Source organism: Colletotrichum abscissum (assembly GCF_030869225.1).
Source record: "Colletotrichum abscissum strain IMI 504890 chromosome Unknown Scaffold_10.1, whole genome shotgun sequence".
Lineage (NCBI taxonomy): Eukaryota > Fungi > Ascomycota > Sordariomycetes > Glomerellales > Glomerellaceae > Colletotrichum > Colletotrichum abscissum.
In genome coordinates, this window is record NW_026849988.1 from 475,901 (window position 1) to 491,393 (window position 15,493).

At 51.5% G+C, this 15,493-nt stretch overlaps 5 protein-coding genes across 5 annotated transcripts; 3 read left to right on the forward strand and 2 right to left on the reverse strand.

Annotated features, from left to right (window-relative positions):
- Positions 1-1,599: 1,599 nt before the first annotated feature.
- On the forward strand, positions 1,600-2,298 carry CABS01_05102 (uncharacterized protein; the record flags this gene model as incomplete). Its single annotated transcript, XM_060538472.1, has 3 exons — positions 1,600-1,943; positions 2,028-2,097; positions 2,188-2,298. The coding sequence occupies 3 exons, from the start codon at positions 1,600-1,602 to the stop codon at positions 2,296-2,298; spliced, it is 525 nt and encodes a 174-aa protein (XP_060405644.1).
- A 2,243-nt stretch (positions 2,299-4,541) lies between these two features.
- CABS01_05103 (uncharacterized protein) lies at positions 4,542-5,480 on the forward strand (the record flags this gene model as incomplete). The annotated part of the gene is made up of 1 exon (XM_060538473.1): positions 4,542-5,480. One exon carries the CDS (start codon positions 4,542-4,544, stop codon positions 5,478-5,480), a length of 939 nt encoding a protein of 312 aa, XP_060405645.1.
- Positions 5,481-6,203: 723 nt separating this feature from the next.
- Positions 6,204-7,025, forward strand: CABS01_05104 (uncharacterized protein; the record flags this gene model as incomplete). Its single annotated transcript, XM_060538474.1, has 1 exon — positions 6,204-7,025. The coding sequence occupies one exon, from the start codon at positions 6,204-6,206 to the stop codon at positions 7,023-7,025; it is 822 nt and encodes a 273-aa protein (XP_060405646.1).
- A 1,515-nt stretch (positions 7,026-8,540) lies between these two features.
- CABS01_05105 (eukaryotic translation initiation factor eIF2A) lies at positions 8,541-10,681 on the reverse strand (the record flags this gene model as incomplete). Its single annotated transcript, XM_060538475.1, has 2 exons — positions 8,541-10,034; positions 10,094-10,681. The coding sequence occupies 2 exons, from the start codon at positions 10,679-10,681 to the stop codon at positions 8,541-8,543; spliced, it is 2,082 nt and encodes a 693-aa protein (XP_060405647.1).
- A 2,542-nt stretch (positions 10,682-13,223) lies between these two features.
- Positions 13,224-14,763, reverse strand: CABS01_05106 (uncharacterized protein; the record flags this gene model as incomplete). Its single annotated transcript, XM_060538476.1, has 6 exons — positions 13,224-13,680; positions 13,748-14,223; positions 14,283-14,350; positions 14,408-14,444; positions 14,496-14,515; positions 14,568-14,763. The coding sequence occupies 6 exons, from the start codon at positions 14,761-14,763 to the stop codon at positions 13,224-13,226; spliced, it is 1,254 nt and encodes a 417-aa protein (XP_060405648.1).
- Positions 14,764-15,493: the final 730 nt, after the last annotated feature.

Consider the following 15,493-nt stretch of genomic DNA (forward strand, 5'->3'; position numbering starts at 1 on the left):
TTAACTTGAAAGTCAACGAGCATTGTTTGCCAGTCAAGTGTTACGCAATATCAAGTCTCCATATTTAAGGAACGAAGATGGAACTCCTCAGGTCTTCAGCTTTTTTCTATCAAATTAAATCAATGAATATCCAGTGGAAGCGGAACACCGAGGAGACAAAATTGGCACGGAGTAGAAGTTTCGACTTCACGGTATGGCATCTTCGACCGCCATTTGTAATGGGATCGTTTGCATCTCGACCGATTCAGTGAAGTATTTCCCGTTCGACTGAATGGCTCACCCGAAAATCTCGATGGTTATGGGCCCATGAGACTTGTTCACGCCGTGATTTCTGCATGAGTCTTACAAGTTCCAAACCAGAAGCCCAATTCAATCCCCAGTATCCCCTTACTTTGATGTCGTCCTCATATCCCAGAGTGACTGTCCCAGGGCTCTCCCTGATACACCCAGCCGCTTATCAAGTCTAGTGTCCCCCGAGAAGGGCTCAGTTCATTGAACAACCTGATGAGGCATCAGGTTCGGAAATGCGACGTGGTTCAGGACCCATGAGCGCTTGATGGCATTACATTAGATGGTAAAGTTGCCGGAAAGCCGAGCCCAAGCAGGTTTGATAGTGCCTCAGCATGACAGTCGAGCTTATCCAGCAGTAGTATAGTTTTCCAGGTCCCCCCCCCCCCCCCTTATAAGTTCACAAGTCCTATGATGTGAAGAGGTCCCTTTACTTTCTCTTTTTTTCTTAAAGAGAAAGAGTGAATGTAAAAATCAAAGCAGCTTCTTCCCGCCGATTTAGCACAATTGCTACTAATGAAATTATACATGTTGACAAGTATGTAATTCATAATTCACAATAGCTCTGCGATGACGTACGAAGTATGGACACTTTTTGCAAGACGCACAAATTTGTTGACATGATTACTAAGACATGATGTCTTTACTTAGCCTTTACCGGTTTTTCTCGAAATGCTGAGGAAACGCGCAGTCCTGTTCTGGAACAGTGAAGTTTTCCTGCATGCGTCTACTTTTGAATCCATCACAGCCAGCCTCAGGCGTGATGAACTGTGTGGATGGAAATACGGCTAATTCAGACGCTGTCTTCTCGGAATTCAGCCAGTAGGAGCCCTTAAATCACAGCTGAATGTTCCCCGCTGCCGCTTCTTCCGCGTTGTCACACTTGAAAATATGCTACGATTCTAGTCCCAGCTCGTTACAGGTCCGTAGTACAGACTTTCTTGAGACTAAGGCAGTCCAGCCGCAACTTCGTCACGCAAGTATCTTCCACACACCATATTCTGATAATATAATTCGGCTTTCGAGTTTTTCGTCACACTCTAGATGGTTTCACTACAGCCATTCACAACCTCTGACTGCAGGTTTGCGTAGTGCAGTTGACTTTTTGTTCGTACAATAACTGTGCCCCGCCCCCCCCCCCCAAAAAAAAAACGAACGTGGGAGAAGTATGGAAGAAGTATAACTAGACGAATAGTTTCCCCAGGAACAAATGCTTTTTGACTATGAGCTACAGCTATCGACACCAAATCCCGATAACTTCAAACGCATCGAACTTTACTCCATCATCGATCTTGTCTCCTTCATCCCAAAATGGCTCAAACCGAGACTCTCAGTCTTTTGCAAGATGTCGTTGTCAAGACCCAACAGCAGGCAGTCCTGGAGTCCGACATTCAGGAACTCCACGACCACATTCTCGCCCAGCCAGGAGGAGAGGAAAAGCTTCGGCTTCTGGCCGAAAGCGTCAGCTCGCCTGTTACGGCCATGGCCACTTACGATGCTGGCGCATTCAAATCCAAGATGGGCGCTACAGGCTCTCTGATTAACCTCTGGTTCTATCAGCGTGTAACCGTCAAAGTGAATGTCAACGGGAAGGATAGACAGTTTACCGCTAACCTCGGCGGGTTCTCGCCGGGCTTTCCGGGCGGTGTTCTTTTGTGAGTTGAAAATCACCAGCATCTTTGGACATGATACCTGCCACGAAGCATGATTCACTGACTGTGCGGCGAACGCTTTCCCAGTGGAGACCTCTATTACGATGATATCAATGATGTCGGTGGTGACTATACCGTTCAAGCTGGCTCCATCGGAGTGAGTATTCATCTGCATCTCACAGCTCAAGCTGAACCCTCGTTTCGTCGGGGCATTAGACGTAGCACACTAACAGATGGGATATTGCAGCCATGGTACTCGGTGCAATTCTTCCGGAATGGTTCGCTCAAGATGTCGTTGCAAGCTGGCAACTTGGGATTTTCGACTGGGGTCACTGGCGGTACCGGCTCTTGGGACTAGTACTTACTTCATGTGCTTAGCAGAAGCTTAAAACACTTCCGACATTTTCAAGCACAGGGTGAACGCTAGTTTTGATAGGAGAGAATGGGCCTTACAGTTCTTGCAACACTGGGTCCTTCGTGGATGCGTAGTTTACTTTGATTCACTGCGTCACTGACATTTGGGAAAGTGAACTCTCAAGCTTCGCAATGACTTCGTCTAGAAAGATTCCAAAGACCTGATCAGTTATAGTTTTGTGTGCCAGCAGCCCGACGCATATTCAGCCCGTGCTGTGCAAATAGAAAGGCAATTTTCTGTGATGTTGACATTGGAGGCGAGTTCAAAGAAGAGATCTGAGCCGGAGAGAGCCTCGAACTGAAGGCCCATGGGTCAGTCCTTTGCTATGAGACTGTCTCGTTGCTTGCGGTGAAGTCTAAAGTCATCCTGTAACACAGGTTTGTTGATGACAATGGCCTCGCCTTGAAGTGCACCAAACTTGGTGCCGCCTATGCAGAAGACTCCATCAGGCGGCTAATATCCTCAAGTATAAGATCACTCCCCTCCGCAGGTAGCGCTACATCGATAGGTGCACCGTCGAGGATCTTGTGCCTCTTCAGACTTTGACGATCTTGTCCGGCTGTGCATTACTTTGCAGCGAGCCGATTTCCGTGGGATTGGAGACGTACACGAGACCGGGCTTCGCCATGCACGGTTAGTGCGAATTGTCACTCGACGCCTGCTTGACCCCAGCCACTGTTAACTTGCCTTCAACTGGCCGCGCCATGGTTATCTTGTGGGTCAAAGCCTAGGTGGCCTTGGGTACGCGTACAACTATGTGCCCCAGAGCTGAGTGCAATTCAAGCAGCAGCCACGGTGTTGACTAGCATCCCGCTCGTCACAAAGTGCACATCGGTGACAGGTGGCTTAATATCCTTTCTGGCCAAGTTCCAAGCATTCTCCGTAGAATAATTGCCGTACAATGACCGGATACCAGAGTTGTGATTTGTAAGTGCTGCTGAATGTCCGCATGTGCTCATCGCTGTAGTTATCCCGGTAATGCACGTATTGAGCTTCAAGATGTCAGGGAGCATGTTGTAGAAGTTATAATACAAAATACAGGTATCCAATGGGATGTAGCTAGAGACAAGGCAGCGGCCCTTTAGACTCGGAGTAGAAACAAAGGTCACCCTAGAATACAATGCTCAGTTTCTACTAATTAACTCCATGAAGACAACTTCGACCATGCTTCCCTTTGTCTTATTAAGATACGGCACAGGATGTGATTGGAAAGCGTATGGTGTCAAAAAAAATGGTGTATTCCAATGCCTTCACTCTTTTGATCCCTTCATGACGACTACTGCCTCTCAATTTTTTTGGAACTTGGTTGACACGCCTTTCTCACCAAGTACCGGTAGACTGTTGATAGAACTTATAACAAGGTACGTTTCCGAACCGTCCAGACCCTAAGGCACCTTAGATTTGAGGAAGGCAGGATTCAAGAGCCCCACGAAACCATCGTTCCTTCCCAAGAAAAAAGTGAGGTACAAAAAGGCAAAATATAACGGCAAATTTGACATTTTGCTTGTCCACTTCAGGAAGGAAAAGAGAGTCGCGAATCTTATCTCATTTCTCCAATTCACCCACTCGCCTCGACGGCCCTCGCTCCTTAGGCCTTCCTACCATATTTTCCCACGAACCTCACTCTAATATCGTCTTGCGAGCCCGGTCCATTATCAATCCAGGAACTTCCGGCAGTCAATCGTTAATTGAAGTCATCGATGAGTCTACTTTTCACTTGACGTAAGGAAATATCCTATCACACTATCTGGAGGTCGCTCACAGCTAACTTGGCCATCGACAGTTTCCTTAGCTTCTCTGTTATTAGAGACCCTCTCAGCTTCATTCAGACATGCATTGAGCTACTACTCCGGATCGTATTCAGGTATCTTGAGCTATTAAAAATATCACAGCTCCCCATCCCAACTTTCAGTCATGCTAACACGCGGCACACCCAAAGGATGGATGACTTCAACGACGATCGAGGCAATCGCGCGTCTCTGCATCAGCAGCTTGCCTTCTTAGCATTGACGAATGCAATTGATAATTGGAACTCTCAGTGTCCCCATCTCGCTACTCAGCTGCTAAACGACAATGATCAACATCTCATAACCGAATGTTACAAGGCTCACTTGATGCCGACAGCGCGTTCCTTCTGGTGGAATGGAGAGAACGCCAATATAGCCACATCTATACTTCTGCCTAAGATGTACCCTCTGCTCGAGAACAATTATTGGAAGCGTGACAGATTGAAGGCTACCGACATTCTCAGAACCTGGCGTCAAGACGCTGCCCGCCTTTTACCGTTTGACGATGTCGACAACGAAGAGCTTGGAAAGACACGTGTTGAGGAAGAGGAGGAAGAGATAGAGGAAGACTCTGTCGAAGAGGACAGAGATGTCCGAAGTCTTTCCCGCTCCCTACAGCAGTGTGGAATGAACGACCAACACGATACAGAAGAAGACACTGAAGACGTCATTTTCGTTACAGAACGACCCGCGCCAAGCAAGAAGAGAAAGGCGGAGAGTCCATTGAGCCCAGTCATCACACCCAAGAGAGCGAAGCATCATCAATCCGTCGACAAGTCCGTTTACGACGTCGAGAGCTCCGACGACGACATCATTGTGCGCCGCCGACGGCCCCTTGCGAAGTCTGCAGGTCTTCCTAGAGTATGGCCCGCTGGAACGCTCATCACACCTCCTCAAAGCGACGGATCGTCACCCACGATCTTAATCGACTCTGATAGCGACGACCAGGAGCCCTTTTCGATAAGCAGACGTCGAAATCGTCTTGTTACCTCGACCGACTCGGACAGCGATGATCAAGAGCCCCTTTGGATGGGAAGACGTCGAGGCCGTCGTCTTTTTGAACGCAAGGAATCGCCCAAGCCTTCGATGGAGCGTCAGTCGCCACTCGGTCTCTCGCCCATCCGGACCGTCGCGACTACCGAGCCAGTCGAAGCGCCCAAGGAGAAGCACAACTGTGTTGCGGCCCTCGAGGACCTTTTTGATTCCGTCAAAAGATCCCGTGATCAGTTCACGGGAGAGGAGTGGGAGCAGGCGGATCGTCAATTGAGAGAGATGGGGAAGCGGATGAAGAGAATGAGCAAGATGGCCAAGACTAAGAGAATGGATAGAAGTCCCTAGGCTTGAATAGAGAGGACTTGGGACTTTTGGTACAAACCAATTGGGGCAAAGTCCAGTATTTGAGCAAAGTAGCTCGCATTGCGTCGTCGGAACAGCCCTATCTGATAGACTCTGGCACCTCAATAAAGAGATAGATAGAAGATGTTTCCAGAAAATGCACGAAGTACACAGCTTTGAGAATGGTGTCAACCCCTATTTCATCAGGACACAGAGATCAAAGTAGACAAATGATGAGCGATGAATGATGAATGAATCCACGAAGTTATTTGCAAAGGTGCTTCTGTCTGCGCACACACCAACCACTGTGGGACAATGGCAATTCTCCATGTCATCGAGCAAAGACCGATTCATTGCGAAACCGAGGAACGACGCCAAGCCCTACAGAACCCGAGTCACTGCGCTTAAACAATGTTTCCAACCCATTGTGTGCCACCCTTCGGGAACGTTTCAGCGATCATTTCTGTGGTGGTGCTAAGACCCCGGGTTTGTTTGCGTTTAGCTTCCCCCGCCCGTGATAATTATCAGACGAAGAAGGTTGGACACGTGCGATGCCGAGCTACCTTATCTCACTCTCACTCTCCCATGAGATCCGCGCGTTACCCTTACGGTTACATTCTCCCCCAAGGTAGCCTCAACCCTCCATTTTCTTCTACCACACATAGTAATCTGCGCGGCAAAAAACCTAGGAATATTCCAAACATGGCAGAGTCAATCACCGCAACAATGGCCGCGAGTCGCAAGAGATCGAGGCCCGAGGCAGATACCACCAGTACCACCAGCTGCAAAGCAACACTAGCTCCCATCAACTTCAACGACAGACCACCACACCCCACTACAATCATCTCACTACCCAAAAACGAAGACGAAGTCGAGACCCTCCTCGAAAAGACAAGCGCCCTCGCCGACGTAGTCTCCCACAACCGCAGCCTAGCCGTCTACACCGCCTTCGCAGCAACACCCAACCCCAAACGCGACCCCGTCGCCATCGCCAAGAGGGAAGCCGATGTGCGCGAGCTCGAAATGTACGACCGCTTCGAGCAGATCGGCTGCCAGCCGCAACCCTGGATGAAGCTCGACGTGCTCAAAGACGTGAAGCCGCTCGACAGGGAGAACAGGAAGACGGCGGCGCGGTACGAGGACATGGCGTCCTGCGTCGACGAGGTGTGTGGCACAACGGGCGCAACGAAAGAGAATGTGGCGTGGATCGTGGAGAATAGGGAGGTTGTGCTGCCGCTTGTGAAGTTTTATCTGAGGATCAAGAGGGCGAGGAGGAATCTTTCGGGCGGGCAGGCGAGTCTTTCGAGTAATGAGCTGGCTGAGTACCAGACAGTACGCAAGATTCGGAGCGTTTTGGGGGTGAGGATGCAGAAGTTCCGGATGGAGAAGGCTTCGGAGAGGAGGTTGAGGGGGTACGATGTTGTGCTGTTGAGGAGGCAGAATGAGATGAATGCTATTTTGAAGGGGCAGCGGGATCGGGATGGGCAGAGCGATGATGGATTTGCTGCTCATGGTGGGGAGGCGAGGACAAAGCGCCAACGTTGCTGAAGCGTAATAGCCAGTATAGTCATAAGTGGCACAGAGTCAAGTGAATTGACAATGATGCATTTTCAATTGATGGTAGGATCATGTCGACCTCTAAGTTACTCATCTCTTTCGTGCCCAACCTGCTCTGCTCCGCGGAAGATTCAGGCTTCCAGTCAATCCAATTCTTGCAACCTTATGTAACCTGAGTAGACTCGAGCTTCCTTACTCATAAATCCCTTACCCAAGCTTGACCTTCCCATCTGGCGGTAGCTTAAGCACCTAATGATGCCCGTAGACGCCGGGTAGTAAATAGTCTCTTGAAAATGATAGAAGCTTCACGAGCAACAACTATGTCCGGATCAATTCCAAGTCCGGACGTAAGTGAACCTCCACCTTCTTGCTCTTAATACATGCCAAAAACCAAAAAGGAAGGAACGAGGGAGGGGGAATACTGACCTTATAATTTACGCCCCTATCCGGATTCGAACAGCGCGCCCCTCGTTTCCAGCACGGAAGTCATTGGAGTATTTCATTTACTATCGACTCTGCGTCAGAATCTAACCACCCGGCCAAGTGGCCGGATGGTGTGCTGGTGACAGATTCGACGTTGAATGGGTATAAGTAGTACCCTTGGCCTTCACCTTCCAGTATCCCTCATGGAGGCTACTCACGGAGATGTAGAATACGGAGCTTCAGCTCTATATATGCGTTATAAGATCATATGATTCAATATTCTCATTCATCTTGACATCATCCCTTTATTCCGGAAGAGCAAAAAAGGGTCGACGATATTCCTCCTTCTCGCGATGTCAACCAAAGACCCCAGTCCGGAATTCCGGCTTAGTCAGGATATATCTCCACAAAACGCCCGGGCTGCCGTGCCGATCAGCCCGGCTCCTCCCCACCCCGCCTGCCCGTCTAGCGCTAGCTTAGCTCGCCCTTATCTTCCGCCTTATGAATACGCGTACCCAAATTGTTCATCGCCAACTTCCCATGCCGGAGCTGATACTCCAAAATGCAATAGAAGAGAGGCAGAAGAGCAGGAGAAACTGGTCAAGAGAAAGACTGCGAGCTGCCTCTTTTCCCATAAGCTACAGTGGTTTCGACCCTTTTGCCCCTGAAGAGCTTCGTTCTAGTATGCCCCGGATTCCAAGACTTTCCAAGCTTACTTCTCACTCACAAGGCTCGATATCCTCGGATGCTCGTCGCAAGCCTAACTTCCACACATTTAGCATGCCCTTCTAAGGTGGTATCTCTTCTCTTCACCCGCTCATTGATGATTAACTCTCACATGGTCTAAGGAAGCGCATTAAATCAATACGAAGTGTTCGCGCCGTGCTTTTTGCATTTTGCATTTTCCATTTTCCTGATCCTCTACACGTAATCCTGACTCTACTCGTCCAAATACTGGGGATCCATGGGACCTGTATCATCTAACCTGTGGGCCCTAGAGTATTCCAGTATCCGTTAGGTGGTCCCTTTTCCTACAGAACTCTTTGCATCTTTAGTCTGTCTCGCTAGGCAGTCACAATGACTCTAGTGGCCCTCGCCACCGAGACCATCCAACTCCTTGAGCACAGATGACTTGGTGCCAATCTTCTTCATCTGCGTGTCCTCAAGCTTCTCACCTCCGGCCAATCTCATCTCGAGATCCTCGATCGCGCGGACCTTCTTCTGCAAGCTGCGAATCTTCTTCGCGTTCGGGTTTTGCGAGTTATCGGCGCCGGGGCTAGTCACAGTCACCGGTGCGGCCTGTTGAGGCTGCGCGTTAGGCACCTGCGGCGCGCCATTCTGGCCTCGGTGGGTGTTGCTCCTGTTACGATGCTGACCCGCACCTGGGTTGCGAGAGTGGCTGCGGTGTCTGTGGTTACCTCCGGCACCGCCACGGCGCTCAGGGCTGCGACCCTCATGCCCAGAACCCGCGCCAAAGTCACGGGGAGGCGGGGCGAGCGAAGCACCACCGCCGTTCTGGCCCTCTGGATTGATTTCTCCGTCCTTCTTTCTGTTGTTGCGCTTCTTCTTGTTCTTGAGTGCCGCCTTTGACAAATTTTCATCGTCGTTCGGGTCGGCTCCAGGAACCTTAGGAGCAGCACCAGGCACGGCAAACTCTGCACCAGGCACACCACGGCGGGGACGTCCGAACCCGTTAGGTCCAATGGGCGCAGATCCGTTGTTCATGCTGATGTGGGCCGCGCCGCCCTCGTCTTCTCGCTTGAAATGAAGCGGGGTGGCGAGGCCACGAGCACCAGGAGGGCGGTAAGCTCCCGCGGGCTTGCTGGGCGTCTTTACAGAGCCCAAGTAAGTGGCCGCGGAGGCGTGGGGGGTGGGGACCGGGTTCAGAGGATCTCCGCCGGCAACCTTTTCGACAGCCAAGGGCCTCCAGACAACGTGATAAAGCTCAACCTTGTCCTCGTTGTACATGAGAGGACCGCTGACGTGCCACAGCTTGATGCCGTTGTCGACACGGAGACGGGGAGAAGTGGTAGCCGTCATGATATAACGGCTGTCCGGACTCCACGTGCAGACGCTAGGGTTGCCACTCTCAATAGTGTGAAGCTTGCGGAAATCCTTCTCGAGATCAATGACATCGATCTGGCCAGCCAGGTTTCCGAATCCAGCAACAAGAGCAAAACGTCCCGTGGGGGAGAAGATGATGGTATTGCGAGGTCCCAGGGGGAACGAGTGCTGGGCAACGGCGCGGTGGTTGAAGATGGTAGTCTTCGCGGGCATGTAGCCATAGACGACACCAAACTCCTTGGAGTTCGGGGACCACGTCACATCGTGGATAGGACCCTCCTTGTCCAGGCTGACGCGGGCGTCGAAAGAGCCATTGACGCTAAGCAAGTACAGTGTAGTCTCACCGTAGTAACTCTTGTTGGACTTGTCGACATCAGTCTGGGCCAGAACGAGAATGCTGGTTCCCAATTGGTTCCACTTGAGCTGGACCTTGTCGCCCTTGAAGAAGGTCTTTTGAGAAATGGGAGCGTTGAATTGGGGCACGTTGTAGACCTTGACGGCAGCGGGTTGTCCCTGAGAAGTACTTGTTAGCATGTTGAGAAGTTGAATGAACGAACGCAAAGAGTGCTCACCTTGCGTTCAGGAATGAAGACAGCAACGGAGTGGGAACGACCGGGAGCCAGGGCAAAGTCGGCGACGCCCTCGACTCTCAGCTTGTTCCAGACGGTGCCGAGATCGTGGCTTTCGTAGAACTGGACTTCGTTGGTGACTTGGCGGGCACAGAACTTCTCGTCGGCTGTGTACTGAAGGTTCCAGCCTCCCTGCGACTTTTGGACGTACTTGCCCAAGGGCAGTTTGTCGGCTCCAGCAACGCCATCTTCGACAGTACGCCAGACCTTCAGGTTCTTGGTCGCATCTCCGTTCTCATCCTTGGCAGGTCGCTCCCAGGTGACGAGGAAGGTGCCGAGAGGAGAGAAACCGAGCTCAAGGACATTGAGGATGGGGAGGGCAAGAACCTGCTGGCCAGTGGAAGCGTCGACAACGGTAACAACTTCGGGGCTCGCCCAGGCAAAGTAACGGCCACAGGGCGAGTATGCACAACACCGGAGGTTCCCTTCAGGATTGGCGAACCCAGAGAGAGGCTGATAAGATGGCGCAGCATCAAACAGGCCGATGCCCTTCTGGGTGCGGTAGGCAAACTGCAATTGTGAGGACGCCATAACTAGTCAAAGTCACAGTGTGTGTATCAAGAGCAGAGAGTGTCGGGTCGGAAGGTTGACGTTCTTGGGTGGAATTGATGGTTCTTCTTCAGTGGGCTCAGAGATCAGAGGCGGTCGTCGAGATCGAAGTCGTCGAGGTAGACGGACAAAGGCAGATGGCGATAGCTCGAGAGCTTTGATTGTGTTGCTTTGCGATGGACGGAAACCGTGGATTGACCGGGGGGCGGGTATTCCGGCGACGTCTTGTTTTTCTTTGCAGCAAAGGAAGCTTTGTTGATCTGCAAATTCGCAATCGGTGGCAGGGTGTTTGTGTTGATGTTCTAACGTCGGATATGGATACTAGAGTATACCACAGAGCTGGCGTCGGATGTTGGCTTTGAAGCTGGTCGACGAATGACGTGTGAATCGATGGTCGATGGCTGACGGGGCAGTCGTGATTCAGAGCGGCGTCGGAATCGAGATGCAAACACACGTGCAGTGACAACGAGGACGGAGAGGCAGACGACAGCAAGGGCGACTGGCTGGAGCTTGAGCCGTGAGGCTATAGGGACCCGAGGAAGAAAAATAGGGAAGAACGTGAGGAAGAGGGGAGAAAGGGAATGGGAGGAGGCACCCTGAGGGGGGAAGATTGGCGTGCAACGGTGCGTGTTGTTGTGTGGGCTGGAGGAGAGGAAAGGAAAGGGAAAGGAAGGGGAGAGAATGCTAAAGTGGGATTTTGTGAATATTTTTTTCTGCTTTGCCAGTTGCGCCCCCTGGTCCCGTCGCCTGCGCGGGTTCGCCTTGGCTCTGGCTGGCACACCCTGGCCACTTTTTTTCTTTTCTTTCCTTTTTGTCGGCCTGAGCTCACTTCACGCCTCACCATGGCTTCAGGGCACCTCATTTTGGGGGCCTTGGGGAAGTACTTCAGAGCTGGCACGCTGTATCCGTACGATTAATAGACGGGGGGGCACCCAAGCACTCCCGGTCCTCAGTCATGTTAGGCTACGACGGTCAGACGGCCCCACTCAGAGATGGGAGTACCTTACTACGTACACAGCAAGGTAACGGATACGTATCTTGCCTGAATAAGGCGTCTTATGTAATACTGCCAGCGCACCTCTCAAATCCCACAAAGTTTCAAAAGGATCAATTCGTTTGCTGTTTGTTGTGGAACACCAACATGAAAGGAGGTAGGAATAGCACGATGCTTTAATCGTGAGCGGTCATTCAATGCCCATTTCTCTATTGCTTAAAGTATTGAGTGAGTATGAAAGCCTCTACGATAAGATAAGGTAGGCAATACAGTTGGCTACCTAGGTACCTAGTCTGCAGCAGTTGAGTAGCCTGAGCGACAAGGTGCAGCTTGGAAGCAAAGCCACACACACACACACACACACACTCCCACACTCCCAATGCGGGCCGCAGCCGGACAGGGCAGCGCAGCGCGTGGTGCCGTCCCCAAACCCCATGAATCCCGGGCCCAGCCGTGGCTGGTGGACTCTCACACTCTCATCGCGAAAAGCTGGAGGCGAGGTTTGCTTTCCTTCGCGTGGGCTTCTAATTACCTAAGACCTTTACCTTTACCTACCTACGTATGAGTGGAGGACATGTGGCCAATCACATGTTTTCCATCCGCTTACGGCGCCGGCACAGCAGAGACGGGCGTTCCTTCCACTGCTCCCCAGACAATGGCTTGATTGGCACTGGCAGGAATGGTCCAGTAGACTTGCAGGTGAGACTGAGACCTCCAAATGCTGCGCCGTTGCCGTATCAATTCTGCATCTCCAGGAAGGCGTGTCTTACTCATCGCTCCGTGACTTTGTCTATTGGCTGGCTGTGTGTTTTCTTGTCCCACATCTGACCATTTCCAATTCCAGCAAACAATCATTCCCTTCCAGTGTCCAATGACCTCAACAACAAACCTTCGTCTGACCAGTCTTCCATCTACCGTCTCTTCATCTCTAATCACAGGGTTCCGTGCTCGAGCCAGGCAAGTGGGTGACAAAATCGATTTCCCGCTATTCATCTTCCTGTGTACCCCTTTCACTACTCATATCATAATTATTACTTTTCTGTATCACAGTCCTTCTTATGTATATACGTAGAGAAATATACTCTATTTGATAGAAGATTAAGAGTATCATATTGCTCAGATCTCCAAGAGAATCGTAGGACTTGAGAAGTCGATACCGTCCCATACCGAACGGCAGAAAGACGAGTACTGAGTTTACCAAAAGTCGTTGGCAACACTCCTAGACATTCAAACACACTTCTCAATCAACCCGCTGACCTGATTGGCACTACCCGGACGATGACGATCAAAAATGGTTAGGAGATAAATTGATCAGCGCGCTGGACCTCAAGAGGCTGATCAAGACAGCCAGAATCGTAACTCTTATTGGGCTTCGGCATGGCCCATGGCTTTGTTTCTCGGAATTCCCAGATTAGCGAGATGCTCCTTCAGGCCCGCCGCCGGGCCGATTTGCACGATCCGTTCTGACGACTTGACGTCGTATAAGTCTAACTTCTTGCTCACCGCATCGGCGCGGATGGGAGGTTTTCGTCAAGACGGGCCTTCGATTTTGAAAGGACTGCTGCGTCGAATGACAGGTAGAGGGTTCAGCAGGCCGTCGTTGCGGTTGCTCGCCCTCGTCGTTACCAACTCTCCCGGATGAGGCTCGCTTTGCGGCATCGAAATCACGGCCAGTTCAATATCATAGTCTGACTGCTGCGGCTCATCTCTTTCTGTGCCGGGAGTACTTCCAGGGGTCGACGCAAGCCTCGCATTCGAATCTGCTGTGGTGTTTTGCAGCCCGATCCTGTTCCCAGCCGCTAGCCTGGATCGGCGATTCATGCCCCAAGATGACAAGGAGTCTAGACAATCTTTCGATGCCTTCCTCCACCAAGAGAGTCCTGCCGTGGAAGAATTAGACGATACTCTTGTCGCGCTGCGCCGCTCGAGCAGGTGGTTGATTGAGGGAAAGCAAGCGCAGACTATGCCAATGGCGAGCTCTCCAGTCCTGGCAGAATCCCTGTCAGCTAGGAGTGTTACCTTGGACACAACTCCTTCAAAAGGCAAAGACTCACACAGTCCAGTCAAGAGGGATGAAATCCACAGTTGGGTCTTTGGTGTCCGCAAACTTGATGGTGAGGTATACCCGATACACCGTCACCGCAAATGCCACACCACCCGCGCCTAGAAGTGCCACCACCTTCACCTTTCTGGCAAGTGACACCCGCAGAGCCCAGGTCAAAGGTATGGGAACAACGAGAATCACCAGATCTGACACGATCGAGATGGAGCCGTCGTACAAGAAAAGCTTGGTCTGGTCGATGCACTTGAAGTTGACAACGTTCGTGTCCCAAAATGCCTGGACTGGGATGCAAACGAGAGTCTTTGCGACTTGTGCCGGTATATAGCACAGAAGAAAGAATGCCAAAAGAGCGTGAAGCGTCCGAGCTACGTTCCTGTCGACGGAGAAAACGCGAACGGTGAGAAGAAGAAGAGCCGTTTTGGTGAAAAAGGCTGCCGGCGAATACAGGAGGGAGCTGACGTACAGCCACTGGAGATTCTGCTCTTAGTACAGGAATCGTCACCGTCGTATTCCATGAATTACTCTACCTTCTGGAGCTCGGTGAAGTTGCCAGCAGTGATTTCCCAAATGTGGAATCCTTCGCCGAAATGGAGCTCTGTTCATCTCGTCAGCGAATGCTCGTCGTGCTCCAGAACACGCGCGCTGTTCTTACTGATTAAGACGGTCGAGTTCAAGAGCACGGTGAAGATCTAAACCAGTCAACATCCGCAAGGCATTTGCCTCAGACATCGTGAGCTCACCCATCCAACTAGGCAACTCCCTGTCTCACATATCAGCCTGAGTCAAACTAGGTACTTCAGGTCAACACCTACAATCTTCCAGTCGAAACTTTCCATTCACTGACAGCTTGACGTAGACCCTCAACGCGAAGAAAACCACTACCACAATCTGAATGAGAACCATGTACACCATGTGGAGCATATGTCCAGCGTCACGCGGATTGTCAAAATTGGGCGTCTCCCCGGGCGGTGGTGGCGCCGCTCCGATCGAGCCTGTGTTGGTGCTCATCACTGCTCGCTCCGGCCCATGACGGAACGTTTTGTGTGCATATCGATGCGTCGATTGGCGGCGACGGGTCCAGGAAGCTCAAGCAGCAGAATTCTTCACCACGGGAGCAGATTTTTCCAAGACGAGAACGAAAGACAGTGGCATCCCGCCAAACAAGACCGCGGGCCCCTCTGTGTATATAGAGAGATCAGAGGAGGTCGCCTTCCCCTGGCAAACACGTGCCGCAGGGGAGGGAGGCTCGGAGAGGGGGGTATGTGCTCTTTGACATGACATCTCAGCATTGAGTTTCGAAATACTGACGATAGCACAGGAGAGGGACGGGGTACCATCTCCGCGATGAACGCGAGTAAGCCAACGCGGCCCAGAACTCGTTCGGCTCGGTCGGAGGGACCCTCCGGCCAGAAGTTCTAGACGCAGTTTGGAAACGACTCCCAGAGGGAGGGGAGGTAGAGAACTCTCTTTCAACACCGAGTGGATTGACCAATCCTTATCCTCTGCGGAGAGGTCTCGTCTCATGCTTGAGACCCATGAATGGCCCGTCGACCCCAACCTTTAGAGGTTCTGGAACAGAGGTAAACTTTATCTACGGACGGACCCTCTCTCGGTCGGGAACACCGTCGTCAAACGTCTTTTTCGCAATGTTGGACCATTTAGCTGCGTGGACGGGCAACATATCATGCTGGCTGACAGGTGAACCTAGGTTGAGCCATGCACAGTGAGATGGACTCGC